At 38.7% G+C, this 20,700-nt stretch overlaps 1 protein-coding gene across 2 annotated transcripts in view; it reads left to right on the top strand.

Moving 5' to 3' along the window:
• Window positions 1-20,700, top strand: part of CDH13 (cadherin 13) — a 550,600-nt gene that overhangs the window by 167,272 nt on the left and 362,628 nt on the right. For both annotated transcript variants that reach the window (XM_009277294.1, XM_019471535.1), the window contains exon 3: window positions 8,102-8,310. In XM_009277294.1, the coding sequence (XP_009275569.1) occupies window positions 8,102-8,310 (209 nt within the window). The remainder of the gene's footprint in view (window positions 1-8,101; window positions 8,311-20,700) is intronic.

The raw sequence follows: 20,700 nt of genomic DNA, 5'->3' as shown, positions 1-20,700 counted from the left end.
CTTAAGTAGTGTTTGTAGTGTTTGTATTTTCCTGTAATTTCAAGCAGCCAGAGACTGCTGATGGAGCCCTGTTGGTAGAATAAACTTGCTGAAGAACATGAGATGCCATTGAGGGATCTTTCTTTCTAGGAGAAAGGAAAGAGGAAGCATGGTGGAAGAAGGCAAGAAGAAGCAGCGACATATCTGTGCTGAAAAAGGCAGGAGTCCTTGAGTTTGCTGATGGAGCTGTCTTGCTCACATAGTACTCTGTGCTCTGTGAAAATACTCGCTGGAATCCCAAAGAGCAACCCCGGTGCTGCAGGGCTAATACATTTTGTTTCAGTGCTGGGCTGATACAAGTTGTGATGCGTCCGGTTTTAGGGCAGGGTTGTTCAGCTCTAGCTCAGGGTACCCGATGCCATACTCGCATCTAGCCAAGCGGTGTTGTGATGTGCTAGGAGAAGAGAGGCAGAGAGCTTGGTGAGATGTGAAGAGATGCCCGAGTACAGTGTTGGGTATAGCAGAAGGCGAGGAGAGAGACAGAGCAGAGCATCACTAATGTGGGTCTTCAGTGGGGAGGGAGTCACTCATTCTGGAATCACACATCATACCCGTTACACAAAGGCAGCTAGTATCACTTATCGCTCAGATGAACTGCACTACAGAGTTTCAAATTGTTAGCAATTTTTCCAGCCCTGCTATGACTATTGGTGGTAGCCGGGTAATGCAGAAGAGGGACCAGCATGATTCTTCCAGTGAAAATGTTGCAGCTTTTATTGGCTGCAGCTGGTTTTCTGGGTGAAATGCTTTGTCTGTCTTGATCTGTAGGAAGCTTGTCTCCTATCTCTGATATATCCTTGCTATGCATTTTGTCAGCACAGAAAAAACCTGCGACTATTAATAGGTACCATTTATACTGTGGAAAGGGTATTCTCTGAAGGGCAGATACGTACCACCCTAGTGCCTGCTGGATGAACTGTTGGCCTGATTTTTGCATTTTAACAGGGGTATGCACAAATCTGGTCATTGCACACAAATTGCGTGGGGATGTTTGCCAGTTTAGGTAATCAGTTTGTTTTTGTAGACATCATAACTGTGTGGAAGGGTAAAGTATCTTATTTAGTACTTATTCTTTCAAAGAAGTCAAATATAGACGGGTATTTGTAGTAAACAATTCTTGTTATAGTTTGATTAACATTGTACTGTTGCTCATGTTTCCTCAGTTTTTGACTATCTGGATGCTAAATAAGTCATCATTATAATTTACTTCAGGGGCACATAAAGAAATTATAGATACAAGAGAATCATTAACATGCAGTGGGAGATAACCTACTATTGATTTTTTTTTTTTTAAATCCAACAAGCATTCTGTAGCAATTCTGCTGCAGAGCTAGAATTTAGCATTAAACTGTTTTAAAAACCCTTCAAAAAAGATTTTAATAAAATTAATTTTGTTCATTTTCTTAAATGTTCAATAAATTTTTTTTGTGTAAAGAAAGACGTTATTCACGTTTGTAGCTTTTCTAAGCTATGAATCCATTATTTCCAGAGCACATTTAGATATGAAATACTGATAACCTCATATCTTAAAGAACAACCTGTCTGACTTAACTCTTGACAGTGTCTTGTCTGGACTTTAGTCTGCCCCCAAAAGTGTCATGGGGCAGCATTGTTCTCTTTCTATTTTTCCTTCTGCTGTTCAGGTACTCTTGCAGAAAACCAGCAGAAATAAACACACTGTGGGCTCCCTGCCAGAACCCATGTTTCAGAGATGATTTTGAAGGCATCTCAAAGGAAGGGAGAGAAGCTGTTTCTCCTAATTGACAATATTGGCCTGAAAAGCAGGATTTCTTTTGTTTCTCAGCTGCCTTTGTCATTTGCTGTTGTTTCCTCTTTTGTTCTTGGATGGATTTAGGTTGTCCAGATGTGTTGGTTCCAGGTAGATTTCATCCTCTCCACATTGACAGGATAATTCATCTCTTGAAGACTCATAACATTTTGCATTTCTATTAGTTTGTGTTGGGCTGCTGTGTGACACCCTGTACCGGAGTCAGGCGTTCAACAGTGCAACGAACGCTGCCACATGGTGGCCTGTTACCATCTCCTTCGTTACTTGCCTGCTGTTTTCAGTCAATGTCAATATTTATTGCTAATGAGAGCTTCGTTAGGTCACAGTACTTTTGAATTTTTATATACAACAGCAGCACTCAGAAGCATTTCCATTTGCTTCAACCATCACTTTTCTTTCTTTGTAGTTAATGAAGCTCAGCTTTGCCAGTTTCTGTCTAACTTCTGTATTTTGCTAATACCATTGAGCAGGGAGGACTTTTTAGCAGAGCTTGAGGGATCTCTGCTGGGCTGGAAAGTTAAATTGCCTTTGTGCAGCTGTAATGTACTTTTCTTGCATCTCTAGACCTCTCACAGGTACAGCTTCTGACTTGTGGTTTCAATATAATCTACAGTTACCTGTTAAAAAGGATAAGAAAAAATACACAGGATAATATTCACTCGATGTTGTAATTCCCACTGATTTGAACAAAGCTAGGTTGTATTTACAAAAACGATCCTAACCTTCATTGAATAAGTAATCAAGTCTGTGTGTGTGTTTGCTGTGTATTTTCAATGTGAAATTTCCTCACTGAGGAGCCATTTTGTTGCTATCTAGCATTAGCTAACATAAAAATACGAATACGTATACATAGAGACATACAGAGTAAGTTTTCGTGTGTTTATAGATAAATATGTATACTTAATTATTCAGAATACCTCTGTAGAGATTTTGTCAGAGAGAAAATTATGGATTTTGTATTTCTGTTCAAAACAGATTAAACTTCTGAGAATTAAACTTGGAAAAAAATTACTTTGTAAGAGGAATATATCAGCCTAATATACGCTTTTGAATTTAAGAAATCTATTTCAGCTTGTTTTCTTTCTATATAGTTTACAAGAAATCCAACTGCTAACCTTTCAATGTTTTAAAATAGTATTCTTTAAAATATCTGTGGTTCATTGTCATAAATATCACAGTTGTGTAGAAACCTCACATATGTGGCGTATCATAACAGTGAGAATGGGATGCACTGAAATGATGAATCCCAGGAACGTGAGATTTCTTGCCGAGATCTATAGAGGGTAATACTTCCAATCGCAGCTTCAGTTTCCCATCGCTACAGTAATGGACTTGAGATCTTGCACAAGAATCCTTTTTCCAACAGGTGCTTTGATGATAATCACTGACTTTGATCTTATTAAATCCTTGGGATGCATGCAGGTATTACTAATAATGAATATTGCTTGGTGGACAAAAATATCCCGTACAATTCACATGTGAATGAGCTTTCTTACAGAAAGGAGTAAAAGTCTAATATAGGAGGCTGAGAAATGAACAGAGGGCGATGAGTGACATGCATTTTGTTTTTCATTGGGAGATGCTTGGCAGTATTTTCATTTTGCTTGCGTGGAGTTTTGGAGCCTGTCTCATACCATATGGCATATTAAGCGCAATAAAGATGTTCACTTGGCAGCTGGAGCATGACTAGGAACATCAAAAGAGTCATACATGCATCAATAAATGAAGAACTCTGCCTTCATGTAAATAAATATTAGATCATTGTTTTAATTGCCCATTGAGTTCTTGACAATGAGACACAATCACTAGTCGTGTCTGGTGTAGCATTACCAAAATTTTAGTTTAGGGTTGTAGCTGAACAGTTACTTATTAATTTTTTGCACTTCTGTAGCACCTTGAGCACCAAACCTGAATCACTTTGATGCAAGTACTGTACAGATACAGACCAAACAAGTAGTCTTTGCTCTGAAGAGCTTAGAATCTAGTTAAACTCCTTAAGCTCTACCACAAAGTGAGTGTGCAGGAGGACATGAGAGGTTTTAATGTGTGTGGCCACTCTCATCAGGCTGCCATTTGTCCAATCTGTTATAATGCAGCTGGGTAGTATGAATAATGTCAATTATCCATCTCATGGCTTTCCTCACACCTCATCTCTGTGACAAATGCATGAACATCATCAACATCATCATACATCATGAGGATCATACGTCATCATGGTTGCCAAGCAGCGAAGCGTTATATATTGGGAGACCACCTTTTCATTTTAGGCAGACTGCCAGGAGGTTTGGTCTCTTCTCTCCATGAACCTTGGCAGACTCCTTAGAGCATGTGCTATCCATCCAACTGACAGATTTGGGTAACAACTTTTATTTTTTTAGTATCTGGGGATTGTTTAAATACTAATCTGAAAAGACCTTATTGGAAGAACTCTGTAATGTTTTATTCCTGAAAAGATACATCCGTACTTTCTTGAAACCTGGCACTTTTGATCATTTAGACAGCTTCTCAGTGGAACAGTCTGAGCTGTTTTACGTTTTCTCGCGTGCGCTTGTTCATCTTATATTCAGAAGTTCTCAGTCCCATGCCCAGATTTCCTTCAGTCTTAGGAGAGAGTTCTGTGTTGAGGACTCAGCTAGATGAATAAGCTGTGTAGTAAGACACAGTGGTTAGTTCACTGCATTTTTGTAGTTTTTCTGTTCTTGAATGAACCCCACATATATAGGCCTAATGTAGACCTGAAAGGACAGGGAAATTAATTGAATCTAGAACTTTTACACGTGGAAAAGACTTTAAGGTGCCACCTAGTCCATCCTTTTGGTTTGAAGCAGGATCAGGTACTAAGAATGGTCTTGAGTGATTTTGGATTAAGCTGGTATTTGATTAACCTTGTGTTAAAACACTGCAATGGTACATATTCAGCATGTCCTCAGCACCCACTTTTAATGGTTAGCTGGAAAGCTTTCTTCAGTATCCGTCTGAACCTTCCCACACTGATATCCACAAAACCCTGTCTAGTTTCTTGTTATACTGGTTAGTACTTGGAGGACATGAGGAGTAATTAATCACCCTTTATAGTTTTTACATAGAGATTTGTACACGGGCTTTGTGTGCAGAGCAAGTTTTCTTCACCACAGAATAAGAACTAAAAATCCTATTTGCCCTATACTTAACGGGCTATGCTTTTTTAGAGCATCAGCAATGTGTAGGCCTGTTTAAGAGATAGATGTAGCGCCACAGGTGGGAAATCTGAGTAAGCTGATGAAGCTGAAACTCCTCAGATCTCTCCTGAGTGCCTGGTGGGGCAGGAAAGTGTGGTCAGTGCCAGGGCCAGCTCCTTAGGCTATGTAGCTGCTACTGGAGCCTGGTACAGGCAGCTCAAGTACCGTAAATTTTGGGTATCTTCGTTGGCTTTTCCCCAGAAGCTGTATGAGTTTAAGGAAGCAAATGTTCCCAGTGAGGGGCATTGTGAGAATGACTGGGAATGCAATGCAATCTTGTGCAACGTTCCCAGGTCGTCCCAGTCCAGGAGACATCATCATTCTGATAAAGTTCACATTTGCCCCTAACTACAGACTAGGGATTTTATCTAAGGCTACAGTTCTCTTCAACTGTCTTAACAATTGGCTTCAGTTTCATCTCTGTTGGCCCTTGGTCCGAATAATCTTCAATGTTCTCTATCCTTATGATCACTTCATCTCCTTCCACCCACTTCTAATTTCTCTCCTACATATCAGTATTTCTCAGAGCCTTTTCATTTTCTTTCCCTCTCCTTGCTATTAACCTCGTCAAATACTCTTGTTTCTGTGGTAGAATTGGGAATTGAAAGCATCAGTGCTTTTGGATGAGATATGGTAAGAAAACAGTTTCCCACTTTCAAACAACTCTGCTTCTGCCCTTGTTGGAAAAAGTTGCAGGGTTTCATAAAGCAAGGTCAACAGATGAGCAAACTATAAAAGGTCTAAAAGTATCAAATTCATAACTCCAAGGGAATACAGAATATAGTTCGAAGTACTTCTGATTCCATGTGTCGAATCTGCATGTGGTCTTTGAATTTCTGCAATGCACACAGGTGGCAGCAATGCAGGAATCTCAAGGTTTGTGAATGCTGAGCAGCAAGGTGGGAGAAGTCTACTCCCAGCCAGCTTATCCCCTCTTCTTGAAGCACAACACAGCGTGGCCTCTTTTTGAATGTGACCTATAGTGTTTGGGTGGGTGATGCTATAGCTCTGAACTATGACATTTGTTTTTAAGTGATTACTTTATCATAGTTTTGTTAGGATTTCTTTTTTTTTACTTTTTACTCCTGACACAATTTGAGTGATGCCAAATTTTTCCAGTTGTAAGCTATTAATAGACAGTAGATCACCAGCAGTTTTTGACTATGAGAAGCACATATTTATTCAATGTAACAAGGTACCTTCCTAAGACCCTGTTTCATTGTTTTGTTTGTTGGTTTGTTTTTTTTTTAAGGGAGGAAAAGAATAAGTTAAAAGAGAATCTACTCATAATTCAGTAAGGCTGCAATCTATACACTGATTAGTATAGAGAATTTCAACTTCCCACATTTGTGGTGACAGGAAAATGTTGTCTTTTTTGTGGGTTGATAGCTTTAGGAGATTGCAGTGAATCTGTTAAAACGCCTGTCATATCACCAACATAAATTGGGTGGTTTTACGCCAGGGAGGCCTTGCTAACAGAGAGCCTTCCATCAAAATCCTACCATAAGCACAAGACCCTTTCTGTGAGTGTTCCTGGCCTTGGAGAGCAGCATGGACACCAGCACAGTCTGAGCACTGTGAAATTGTTTTAAACTGCTACTGCTCCCAAATTCTGTGGTTTTTCCCCCCTGCTTCTACTGCAGTGTAAGACTTTGCAAGCAGGGGTCTGCGACATGACAGACCAAGATAGGTTTGTCTGGAGGGATTGGAGTATCTGAGGGTAAAGAGCTTTTTGTTTCTTTTTTATTTATAATCCCTCTTGCTTTCAGCAAAATTCAATGGAATGACAAATGAGCTGATGAAATTCTGGTTTGTTATCCCACTGTGAATCCAAGGATAGTTCTCTTGCCCTCAAGTAAAGCAGAGGAAATGAGAGCAGCTTTTCGTTAAAAATATGTAAGCAAGCCTAAAACTTGTGCAGAAGCAGATCCTTCCAGTGCTGGGATAATTTTTATGCAAGAGACTGTGGTGACTATAGAGTTTGGACCGTTCTCAGTAAGAGGATGGTCAGGCACAAATTCACAGGATCACAACGTTGTCCTTTTAAAATCCCACTTGAGGCTCCTAATGGCTTTGTCAACGTATGGGGTGTGCGGTGCTGGCGGGCGGGTGCTGCAGGGGCTCTGTGAGGCGAGGCGGGGCTGCCCCGTGCTGGACAGAGCCGGTTCCAGCTGGTTCCAGCCGGTTCCAGCCGGTTCCACAGCTGCCCCACCACAGGGCACGGCTGAGCCCGTCAGCGACGCTGGTGGTGCCTCTGTGGAAGCCTGTTTAAGAAAGGGGCAAAACGCTGCCTGGGCGTGAGGGGTGAGGGGAAAAAGTGTCAGAGAGCAGCGTGAACCCCAGGGGTGGAGGAGGAGGGGAGGGGACTTGTGCTGGAGCAGGGGAAAAGTGTGAGGAGGAAGGAGCTGCAGAGAGGATCTTCCATGTAAAGTGAAACAGGGTTGTTGACAGTTATTGTTTAATTAAAAGTTCTCATAATCCTTAGCTATACTGATAGCGCAGCTCATGCGCTATATCACAATCCTGGTAGTTAGTAAGAAATGTTACAGTTTGATTTTTCTGTTATGTAGCACTTTTGCAGTAGACAAAGCTGAATATTCTGTAAACAACCCTTTCCAAGCATAAGGATTTACGGGATATCTCAAACCACTTTGCCAGCAGAAGAGCCTTTAGACATCCCAGGTTTTGATGAGGAGGGTAACAAGGTCTCTACTGCTACTGCCCAATTTGTAGAACTAGGTGTGCATTTGATTTGAGTAATCACAGAATGTTCATGTCCAAAGTGTTAAGTTTATTTCCTACCTCCCCAATTAGCATGGTAAAAATCTCTTCATCCTTCTGAAAGTGCATATTCATAAGATTTGTCTATGAATTATAGTCACACAAATACAAAGCTTCTTTGAAAGTTTTTCCCTTTAGATCAGGAGACATTTCTTCCTGAGATCTGTAGACAAGGCAGTAACATAAAAATGTTTGAAGTTTATGTTCCGAAGTGGATACTTATAATTGTGTGTTTTCTTTTTTCTTTTTTCTCCCCCCCCCCTTCCCCCCCCAGTGGAATTTGATGACTGCAAGGGGAATAACAAATTGAACTTCGAAGTTTCTAACCCAGACTTTAAGGTGGAACGCGATGGGTCTTTAGTTGGGATAAAGAATATATCAGAAGCTGGCAGAGCCTTGTTTGTCCACGCGCGGTCTGAGCATGCTGAGGATATGGCAGAAATTTTGATTGTTGGAGCAAATGAAAAACATGGTGCATTAAAGGTAAGATAAATACAAAGAACTAGAAGAAAGTGCCACGGAGATGCTGCTAGATATTTACACGTGCTACCTAGGACTGTAAGCAGTTTTAATCTGTTAGCAGAGAGATCAAAATCAGTCTACAATCCAGATATTGCTGTAACGTTTTAGCACTTAGTTTAACTTAACATACAAGTTTTCCAGGTTTTGAATGATATATTACATCTTCAGGTGTAAATGCTAAAGATTCATAAAGAATTTATTCAAATGAAAGAGCCTGAGTATCAAAATAGGCTGGTTTTTCTGGTGTACATTATGCTGGATAACAACAATTCGGCTGTAACTGGAAATGGAAAATCATAGTCTGAACTTGCAATTTAGAATTTACAGTACCTTCATGTTTGCTCCAGGTCTAAGAATGTGGGAATGAATTCTATGCTGTGGCATTTAAATTTTCACGTAGGTCTGCTTATCCGATACTGTTATGGGTTAAACTACATAAACATCTTCATGCAAATAGCAACACATATTTACACTTTGTCTGCTTCTATGCACTAGTGATTTTTTGTTCCACTCTGTCCACTGAATGCTGTGTCCTTTCTTTTCCACTTCTGAATTTCAGTATAATACTAATGTCATACTATGAGGAAAAAGTGCTTCACAAATTGATTGAATTGTTTACTTCACACCCATGAAAGCAACAAAAGGAAATGTGAGAGCGCCTTCACTTCTGTGTCATGGCATTTAGGAGAGAGGCAGGCAAGACAGTGACTTACAAGACAATTAAACCTGGTACCTTTACAGACCTATAATTTCAAGAAAGTATAAAGAAGCCCTGATAAAAATGACTGATCAATTGTCTTATTTTGGTATTTAGACTTTCAGCTGTCAGCATTCTCATTATATTTCCAACACTAGCTTAGTATAATTTAAGTCTTCCATTAAAAAAAAAAAAATTAGCTTTAGGGGAAAGGTTGAACAAACTTCTGAAAGTCCGTGGTTGAGGAAAGGTTTTGATCTGCACTTTAAGCAGCAGATGATGTGAATATAGATTGCCAGTGGGAGAGAGTACCAGAATGTGTAACTGCAGAGCGCTGATCAGAACACTTAAATGGAATTTAATTTTATTTAAATACACTGTTTCTTCACAAAGTTAAATTTTAACAAGGTCATACTTGAGAGAGTCTCTTACATGGTGGAGCTGTGGATTTAGGACCAAGCACTGCCAAATTCAGAGTAGGAAAACTACACTTGCAGGAGCTGGGCACTTGGCTGTCTTGTGTCTCAAACTAGCAAGGCATGTTCCTTCTGGTGCATTCACAAGAACATTCAAACGATTTTGTTTTCACTCCAGGTTTTGAAATCTTAGGAGCAGTTTCAAAATGGGGATTCTCATTCTCCAGTTAGAAGTTACTGAAACCACAGAGGAATTTGAGACATCTCTGACAGGAGGTCTGGAGTTAAACTTCAGAGGATTGGCTTATGTGTGAAGATCTGACTCTCAGAATCGTATTCTGAAGTTTTATTCTGGTTTTCTTAGAGAAGCAGCCCTTCAATGTCTTTGAGGGGAAATATTCTATGGAAGTTAAAATTTGGGGATATCGTGTCTCATGAGTAGGAATTAACAGATGTGTATTTGCACTGACTATGACATCTTTGTCAGTGACCTTTTCTCTTTATGTCCTATTTGGGTTCTGGGTAGTCTCCCCTTAAAATGTTCCAGCAATATTAATTAATGCCTAGTGTTGAAATCTATCACCAGACTACATTCAAAAGCCAAGTCTAATTTGGCCCCACTCCTGGATTCTGTTCCAACCAATTTGTGCTGCTTCAGAGAGAGAAAACCAGTCTAAATCTGGCATATTCTGCCACTTGCCAGTCTTCCCTCATAGGTAACTCCTTAAAGCAATATCATAGCATCATCTCTATCTGCATTCATCACTTCTTTATGGATTTTGATATTCAGCTCATAACTAGAAAATTACCCTTTTAGTATGGTGATCCTTGGTGTCTGCAGTGCCATTGGGAGTTACGTGATGCATTAATGTGTTCTGGGAAATCCATCTAGCGAGGAGCATTCCCTTCTTCAAGGGAATATAAAGGTCTTTGGGGCTGGCTGTCCTACTCTGGACTCAGCCAGCACTCTGTAGCTGTTAAATCAATGGTTTTTACCAACCATTTCACCTAGTATTTGCCTATTTTAAATGCAACGCAGACAGTCTTGTCTTTCTGTTTGTCATACTTGAGAAGGATATAAAGATTACAATGTCCTATCTAAAGTGATTTTATGATAAATTTGAACTTAATCCTGTACTTTTACAGTCTGAATGTGTCAGTATGGAAACAGCAGAACTGCTCCATCTGTTTATGTAAGGAGTCTTGGCTAAGAAATGCTCAGATGGAGCCTTAGTAATTCAGTGTTAAGATGAGCACATGCTAGAGCACTGCTTAGCATTCAGTACTTAGAGTACAGCACCTTGTTTAATTAGGCGATAAGTAGTTCTTAAGTATTTCCCCACTGCCAGCAACTGCCGTTTCTTTTCTGAAAGCATGTAACCTACATCTGTGAAATCCCATTGTTAATGTTTCTAATTGCAGATTCCCAACATGTTTGGAAATGACTGACAACAATGATCTCTAATGTGCTGACTGGCAGTCTGAGCCTGGGAAGAGAGAGCATAATTCCTAAAACTTTGTGATTGCTACCAACCATACTTTAGACGAATATTGAAAATGTTTAGAGGTGAAATCTGGAGTGCGCAGAAATGCTTTTGGTATTGTAATGGTGGATGGGTGTGGTTCTTTCCTGCTGAAGATGTGGGAAGATTCCAGGTGGCCTCACTGATCAGTCCTAAGTGATTAACTTCATGGCCATAGTATAGTCAGTGGCTGTTAGAAGAATACCACTTACTATTTAACTCTGCTTTTTGAGTCTGAAGGGCATGTTTTCTTACTCTTCTGCCTGTAGCATATTAGATCTGCGGAGCCTGCAGCTTTCTATCGAAGGTTGGCCAGGACTACAATATAAGATAAATGGTTCCTCAACATCATCAGCCAACTTGGCTGTTGCTCTCTGATCACAGAATCTTTTGCAGGGTCTAGTGATAGAAGAGCAGATATACAGCACTGCTGCTTTTCCAGATGTCTGGATGTTTCTGCAAAATACCCTAAACCCCATGAATGTCTATACCTACAGATTTGCGTACATGCTATTGAAAGCAGAAGTCTGTACATCAGATTACAGTCAGATTGCTTTCTGCAACCTGCTGTTAGTGCCCCTTGCCTCCTATGGTTTTGGCTATATATATTGCTTTCTGTCTGTCTTGACAGAGAGGAGTAGTCACAAAAAAGCTAACGTCATTTTTGAGAGGCATGTGGAATATAAGTGCACAGAGGAGTTGCCATGGGCCTATGGAAGGTGTAACATTACAGTGTGTCATCTTTTTAATAGTTATGTGTGTGTACACACTTGTACCCTCAGGCAATCAGAGTGCTCAGTGAAAGAAATGAAGTTCACTTGCATTCACCATGGGGTAGTGCTGGTGAGGCACGCACATCTGTGCTCGTACTCTGCTTTGCCCAATGTTTGCTTAATACCCTTTCACACGGTCAGGACTTGAGTGCTTGGTGATATTAAAAAAAAGATATGGAAATGTTTTTATTCACCCAGGATTCCCAAAATGAACTTTGGGTTCATTCTGAATAATTCATAGAATTGCTAAGGTTCAGATCCCTAATGGAAAAATAAATCACTCGCAAACCCTAGTTGGGAACAAACTGCCTGAGCTGATGATTGGCAATAACTATTTTTTAAACTTATGTCTTATCTAACGCTTGGTCCTTGTTTTGTTTTATGGAAATAGTACGACAACCGAAAGTTGGAAATTTCATCACATCTGAGCATTTGAGCAGACGTTAGTGGATTTATTTACTTAGTTAAAGAGTCTGGTTTTGTGGAAGACAGAAAGTATAGTCAATCTCTTGTAAAGTCTCGTAACAGATTGTGAGTTGCAAAATGCAGCAAGCTGTATTCTCCAAGGCTAAATAAAATGGTTGCCTGCTAGTCCTTCTACCCCTCTGTAATCTAATCCTGGTTTTAATGAATATACCCTTAATGCACTGGGAGCTAAAAGAAAACCTGGGGAAACAATCTTTCTCTGCCTTTTTTTGTGTGTTGGCAAAATGCAGCCTTCTGTGCGCGCCCCCCCCCCAGCAAAAGGAGAGTTGTTTAGCACTTTTATTTGTTACAGCATCACAGACACAGGGTGAGGGGTAGGGGGGAGTTAGATATCAAGAGTCTGACACCAAAGCAGATAAGAGGGCAGGCAGATATTCAGAAATTCCAGGCTGGTAGTAACTTCACTGTATGGTGCTCAGCAGCCTTCCATAGAGAAGGATGAAATGATTAAATAGAAACTGTCAAACCCTCAGGACACTTTTCAGGCATTAGATAGAAAAGGAATAGGAGAAAGAAAAGAAGAGATAGGAGGGAGGAGCACACCCTGAGACAGCATGTTGTAGACAAAGTTTAAAATAATCTCCAGCAGTAGCTCAGATTGAAGGAAATGAAGTTGCTCTAGTCCTGCTACTCTGTCCAGTCCACTTTATAACAGCTAGGGGCTAGTCAGATACGCTGCTTCTACTTTTCCCATTGTCAAACCATTGCTTTTCCTGGCATCAGTACCCCACTATGTTTATTATAGCAGGGACAGGAGAGGCAGCCTGGTTGAAAACTTTCCCAGCTGCTTTGCAGGCCTGAATTCTGTTTCCGACTAAGTCACTGCCTGGATGTATAAGTTTGTGCAAGTTGCTTTATGCCTGTGTCTCTGTTTCCTAAAGTATCAAACAGAAATAATGAAACTAAGCTCCTTGGATTTAAATGTTAGCATTTCTTGTTTGTGTCTTACTCTCTGCTTTATCGCTGCAGGATAGAGATTGCAAATTTTATTGATATGAGATAAAAAGTGCCTAGAGCCTTAAATCCTACATGTATGGCTTTCTGCCTTAGAACAGATGATAAAGGATCAATAATCTTATTATGAATCAGGATTCTCTCACAGAAAAAATATTCACGCAAGGAAGTGAATAGTTGAGTTTAGTCATCTGGCAGTTCAATAATTTATTTGGAAAATAAGATCAAGAATCAGCCTCTCTGATATAATTAAGCAATCATTCCCATTAACGTATATTAGCATTTTTTCAGTTTAGAATAGAATTCCAAATAGGCTGAAAATGACTGTGCAAAAGTATGAAGATGGACTCTCATATGAGATATTGATAAACAGGCTAGAAGGGTTTCATATTATTAGATTTTGCATCTAGCAGTTGCTGCAAAAAGTAGTGCACTGCATAAATAAAATACCATGTTTTGCATTTAATTTTAAGGCACAAAATAGAGTAAGTCACAGGGGTACATCAATATCTATGATGCGCTTATGAGTTGTTATACTGATCAAAACAGTATGTAGAATACCATTTCTTTCAGAAAAGCTGTGGAGATATTTTACCTTTGGATATGAAGGTGTCCTTCAGGCATATAAAGATGGGTTTTCTTAAAGAACAAACAAAAGAAAATTCATCTTCTCAATTTTGCATTCAGTTTGGCAGAAAGCTTAACATAGTAACGTTCTTCTGCTAGCCGTTAAAAGATTAACTTTTTATTGCTTCTTTTACTTTTGTTCGTTATCACACTGCAAACGCCTATTGACTTTGAATTAATGCATAAAAAGCTGAGGTATAAGTGATTTTAGAATTTAATACCTGTGTGTTGGTGGTATTTTGGTAAATTACTTTTCCCTGCTTTAATCACCAGTGAAAGGACGTAACTTTTTTTAAAGTCTGCAATGCTACATTGCAGGTTTCACAGAATACATCTTAATTAATGTCAATGAAAGCAAGAGCTTGTTCTCTTCAATGGGTCATTCTGTAGCATCATTTAGCTGCCTTTTTGGCTATATTTTTATAAAAATCCTCTGTGCAGACCACTTGCTGTTGGGGAAACAACAAAGAGCTCCTTTTATATAAGAAGTCTCCTTAACCACTGAAATAAGCTATTTTCCATAGAAATTCCAGTCACCTACTTTCCCTTTTTATCCTTCAGCCTAATCCAGAACCTGCTGAAATAATCAGATTCCAGCAGACTTTAGATCAAACCCTCGAAGCAGTAGTTTTGTTTGACAGTGCTGTACAGACGTGACTCCCGTACCTCTTTGCTGGACTGTTTCTGAGTGACCCTGCAAGTCCCATGGCAGTGCACAGCGGTTATGTTTTTTCATATATAGCCACGCTCCCCCTTTTACTGAGCTCTGCAGCAGAGCCTCACCTCTATTGATAGGCTTGTGCTTTCCCTCAGGCCTGGACTGAATTTATACTTCTAACTTAACTCTGCAGATTCCCACCACCAAAGAAATGCAGGTTTCATATACACTGGCTTTGGAGTTTGCCCTGACAAAGATCTATTTATCTGAGAATTATTATGGTGCCAAGAGATGTGGCAGTTGCCATAGCAACAATTACATATTGTGTTGAATACCAGAGTAAATACTATAAAGAACATGAGCCACTGGTGGTTTTCATTAATTTAACGTTCCTTTTTTGGGCAAAACGTGTCTTGTAAGTTTATTCACTGTATGTATAAATGCTTAGATCAAACGTGTGGGCTAGCATTCCTTCTATTTCCCTCAGCACGCAACTTCAGCATGTAAATGAGAAGTACTTGGTTATTTAAGGAGCAAAAAGTGGTCGCATAGACTGGAAACATGGATAATTGACTGAAAGAAGAAGATGTTAGCTTCTGTGAATGTTCAGTGCTTTTCTCTGAGTAATCTACATTCAAATTTTATGTGAACTAGGGATGTATTTATCCAGGAAAAGGGACTTTGTGCTTTTCAGTAGCAAGCAGAGCTAAGACAAGTATAGAATATGTTTAACAGTGATTCAAAGGTGAAATGAGATGATTTTTGAAACAAATGCAAACCTTGTTAATTGTTCTAAATTATTAACAGGCTAATGAAAAATGACAGGCAAAAATATTCTAAATGAATGCATTTTATTAAAAACATCTAAAATCATAATTCCTTTCAGCCCTGAACTGCATTTAGACTTCTCGGTTAGTTCTCCCTGCGGTAACAGGTATCATCCACGGGACATTTTCACTATGGCTTGGTGTGCTTCTGGTGTAAACTTAAGGTTTTAGTGGATGCTCAGAACCAAATGCAGTTCTGGAATGCAACCAATTTTATTCTACTTTCTTTTAAAACACCCTTAGGTCTTATCCTTCATCCATAAGACTTAATGGCAAAGCTCCCATAAATCTCAGTGAGAGAGATTATTCAAAGATTGCTGAAGTCTTTTATCTGAACTAAAATTCAACCTGGCACAGAGTGCCAAGAAAATACCTATTTACCTCTTGCCCCTAAAACATTTTTATGAGAGTTTGAATGGCAGATGAGTTGTGTGAAGACATTTTGAATTGAATGAGCTTCTTTTTATGATCTAGGATGCTAACTGTTCTTTATCCATTAAAAAAAACCACTAAATTTTGTGGATGAGTGATAAACCATCATGCATTGACATATAATTTTTTTTCAAGTTGTTATTGTTCTGAGTCCAGCCTGAAAGTATTCTGATGATATAGAGAAAACAATGCCAATCCTATGTGTTAATCTCCAGAGACTGATGGAGTTGTGTGGAAATGTGTGCCAGAGGTGTGGGGAACATTTAAAGGAACCATTTGGAAAAGGTTTAAATTTAAAATTCATTGTAGTAAATGAGGATATAAGTGGGAAAGCAACAGGCTAAGCATGATTTAGTAGAACATTAAGCAAGATCGTAAAGGATAAGTAGAAGTCTCTTAGGATATGTAATATCTTTCATTTATAAAGTGGCTTTCATCCTGTAAGATCCTTAAAGTGCAACTATTAAGTACACAGAGAAAGAATGTGTGTGCATGTCTATATATCTGTAAAAAGAAGTATTTGCATAGATATCTTTATTGTTGATACCTATTTCACAATACTTTTTCACATCAGGATAGGAACAGAGTCACTTTTAAATAAGGGGTTTAGGAAAAGGATGTGGTGATTTCTATATGGTATTAAAATTGCCATGACATCCTTAATGTCCTCAAATCCATAATGAACAAGAGATGTTACAGAAACCAGAAGAACCTGTGAGACTTCTGGTACAGAATTTCTTCCATAGTCGTTCTCTCATCCAGCATGCAGGAATGATGGCAGTCAATGTATGACAGCTACCCCTGTTTCACCAGTGATACCTCAGATTTATTAAGGAACAGAGACAATTCCAAGAGGAGATCAAACTAAGTTGTGTTCAAAACTAAAATCAAGGTTCTTTTTTGTGCCAGAGACACAAGATATTGCTGGTGTTTTCCCACTATAAGCTTTTCCATCAGCTTCCAGAAACAGGGTAGATTTGAGAGAGTGCCATAATAGGAGAAGTTATTCACGTGAAAAGATGATTTCCTGAGTAAGAGTTTAGTCATTTCTCTCCATCAGAGACATCAATAATCATCTTTAATGATAGCCCCAAAAGTTCCATGCTGGTTTTCACAAACCTGAAGGAGCATTTATTATGGTTATTATAGTAACACCTATCTCAGCACACATCTTAAGCATTTAATGGAGCATCACAGGATAAAAATCTACATTTGTCCTCCCCCAAGAATTGATTCTGCCACTGCAAGGACAGATGGCTCCTTCTGGACCTAAAATTCCTTATTTGTTGATCATCAGAATTCTGTTGCTCTTAAGAGTATTCCTTTGCATCTTATTTTACAGCTAGTTTTCTTAAGTACCTAGAATAAGTTGGCAAGTTGAAGAAATATTCAGCATAAGAATGACAGAGTTAAAGCTTAATATAATTTGCTATCTCCATAATAAACATCTCTGCTAATATTTACAGTAACCTTGGAGTTACTAATCATCCAGCTCCTCACTTCTTATTTCACCACCAAATCAAACGGAATAATCTTTGCATTAGCCAGTTGATGTATCTTAGAAAAAATAGTTTTACTAGTTGCTTGTGTACCTCCCCCTCTTACTGAGAGGGCATCTAGGGATAGTGATTACACAGGAAGAGAGTGGAGGGGCAGCAGGTCGATTTGAACTGACCAGTAGTCCTGCTATGTACAGTAATTTGCTGCTGCTAATACTTTTGGTACCACTAAAATTCCTCAGTGTCCTTCATTACTATGGAAAAGAGAGATTCTTCTTTAAGGTGACTGGCAAACAAATGTACTAGCAGGAAAGGAGAGACTGAATTTTGCCTCTAGTTTCTTAACAACCTCACTATGACTGTAGTTTGGTGCATAGCAGTAAACAAGAAGTTTCCTGGTAAGTAGGAATAGATGTGTTAAAATATTTATTGTAATTGTTCTGGTAACTGGTTTGATTCGAGTTCTAGCAACAGAAAGTCATTTAGTCAGCAACTGTTCAAACTACCGTGAACAGATACACTTTACCTGCAAGTCAGCAAACGCTCTTGTGGTTGATGGTGTTCAATACTTGTTGAACCATTTGGCATATGTTTGAACTCAGCAGGAAATTATCTTGAAATCGTTTTGTCTTTCATTTCTTTTGTATCTCTAGAATTACTTTGTGGTTTTGAGATAAATGAATCATGGATCTAGTATATGCAGCTTTTTAAGATAAGGAATAGACTATAATCCTTTTAAAATGAGAGCTGGATCTAGCTCTTGGCGTACTGGCCTTCTTGTGGACTAAATCGTATGATCTTAGTACTATACTGTAGCTTCTACTGCTGAAGAAGGTCCTTTTCTGCATCGTCAATCAGAAATGGGTTAAATGCTTAACTTTATTTAAAGTACATTTGTCTCTATAACGGTACTAATCACCCTGGAGAACTACTGAATGTTTTATGTAACCAAGTACCCTGTTCTGCAGTTAATGTCAAGGCAGTATTGATGACTTGTTTGTTTTTGGTTTTGTTTTGTTTTTTTTTTAAATGGTCTCTGTCAGACATGTTGTGACATGACCTGTGTATTCACAAATGGAAATTTGGAGTCTTTTTGTGTGTGTGTGAACTTTGTCTTCAGATTACTCATCTCTCGTATGAGTATAAATGGCAAGATTTTCTGGAGCTTTGAGGATTTTGATAATAAGAAACAACACAGAGTTAAGCATTTTCATATCCTCCTGATGTTTGCCCAATGTCTTTTCAGAGTTACTAGAACAAGCATGCAAAATACATCCATCAGATGAAGATTTATACACTTTGCAGACTTAATGTTCATAATTTACAAGCTATTAAGAAAAATCCAATTTCTTTAATTCTTCTGGATCCCATTTGATGCTGTATGTTAACATGTTGAATGTTTGTGGGGTTTTTTTTTTGCTCTTTGGCTTTTTTTCCACAGTATTGAACACTGTTGTGCTGTATAAAGATTTATCCTCTAATCACCTGGAAGAAAGGTGACAGTACAAATTTTTTAAAATCTGGAAGACTGTACCAAACTTTCATTCTCTGATGTTGATGTAGAAATTTTTTATATAGGGATTTCTAGGGTGTGATCCTGTGAAGTACTGGACTATCCTAGGAGATGCTGAAGACTTTATATGTGCACTGATATTAGCACACATTAGTATCACCTGATTTTTTTGACCTCCCCAAAAAAGAAATGCTAATAAGAAATCTGTTCATGTTTGTACTATTAATAGTTTAAAAGGCTGCATCAAAATGCAGAGGGTTTTCTTCAAGCACAGCAGTGTGGTGATAAAACAGCATGTCAGCCCCTATGAAATAGGGCACTTGAAGCTCTCATGAGGCATATCATTTTGATTTGGATATTGTTGAACTCACTAACAAAAATTCCAGCAAATTCAAAATTCCTGATTGGCTGACAAATACTACGTTTTGCAGTTTCTTCTCTGCGCAGGAAGAATATTCTCATACATGTGACATTTTCTTTTCCCTGAAGATGAAATAAAAAGTCAGCCACTTCTGTTTGATAGGAAATTCATGACTGCTGAAAGACAGTGTTGGTAGACAAAACCCCTAGTGGGACCAGGTGTACTCAGTCGTTGTGCTCCAGAGTGGCAGCATCTGGCAACAAGAATATTCAGACTAGATCTTCTGTTCTTATTGCTGTTCTTGCTGCAAACTATAAACTCATGCCTTAGATTAGGATGATTTAGACTAGTATTCTGTATTTGATTTGGCATGCGCTAATCCTACCAGCCTGTTGCAGCAGAATTGCCTGCTAGAAATAAAAACACTTAGACTGAATTCCTGATTTAGGAAATGGGGATTTCATTATTTGTTTTGGTACTGGCTCAGTCAACGGACATCAGTTATAGACTCATTCATTTACTGTCATTAATTACATCAAAAACTGAACCTCCATACTGAGAGGTTTATTGGAACTGTTCACATGTATTAAATTTCCAGCTATGTCCATAGAAACATCACTAATATATTAGTGTGGGATATCTTGCAAGAGAGACTTTAAAACATGTTCTTTTCAATGCATACATTGTAGTTTTGTGTTGAGAAACATAATATAGGAATATATATAGGTTGGGGTTTTTTAATAAAACAGAGGAACAATATGTGACAATTTTTCAACAAAGTCATGTTTCTGCTACTTAATTAAAATGATAATCTTAAAATTGATACAATTGCCTGTTCTATCCACTCTGTTTCAGTGCCTGTAATTTGATGCTGAGCAATTTTTATTTGTTTGCCCCTCTCTTGGTTTTCAGCAGAGGTGAATTGTTTCAGTAGCAGGTCAAGGGAAAAATTGTCCACTCTTCTGTGCGATCAACTTAATGTGATGCAAAGTTCTACCCATTTCCTGTCCTTTTTGGTTATTCTATTGCCATGCAAATTAGCGAAGGGCGAAGATTTCTCCCATCTATGTCAAAAGAACTATTGGTAGTTTAAACTATGTGTCCTTAAATGCTTATGTAGCTGTGCAAGGCAGGTTAAGTAACTTTCTGACTTTATCTGCAGACAACTTTATTTTCTCTGTGCCTCTGTATTGTGTTTTCCTTATGTGCTTCGCTCCCTTCCCCCCGCTCCCAACAACCATCCTTTTGAAGCTGATAAAGTCATTAAAGTCAGAAAAGTCTGTCATGCTTCATATTGACCCTCAAATCAGGAATTAAGGTGGAGGTCAGGGGAGGGGATGTTAAAACTTCAGTTTAAAGATTAGAAGTCGAAGCTGTGGAAGATTTGACTCTGAATTTGGCTCACATCTATAACACTCAAACTCATTGCTGACAAAGTTACATGTATATGTGAGGTAAGGCTTGAAGCTTTAAGTTACAGGGTTGATTTTAGGCATGATTATTCACAAAACCATGTAATTAATCTGTCATAGGAAAACATAGAAAGCAGTACACCAAATGCAATCTCCATTAAGTCAACAGGAGT

The sequence above is a fragment of the Aptenodytes forsteri genome, unplaced genomic scaffold, assembly GCF_000699145.1.
Source record: "Aptenodytes forsteri isolate BGI_AS27 unplaced genomic scaffold, ASM69914v1 Scaffold50, whole genome shotgun sequence".
In the NCBI taxonomy this organism is placed as follows: domain Eukaryota; kingdom Metazoa; phylum Chordata; class Aves; order Sphenisciformes; family Spheniscidae; genus Aptenodytes; species Aptenodytes forsteri.
This window is presented reverse-complemented; position numbering and strand designations above follow the sequence as displayed.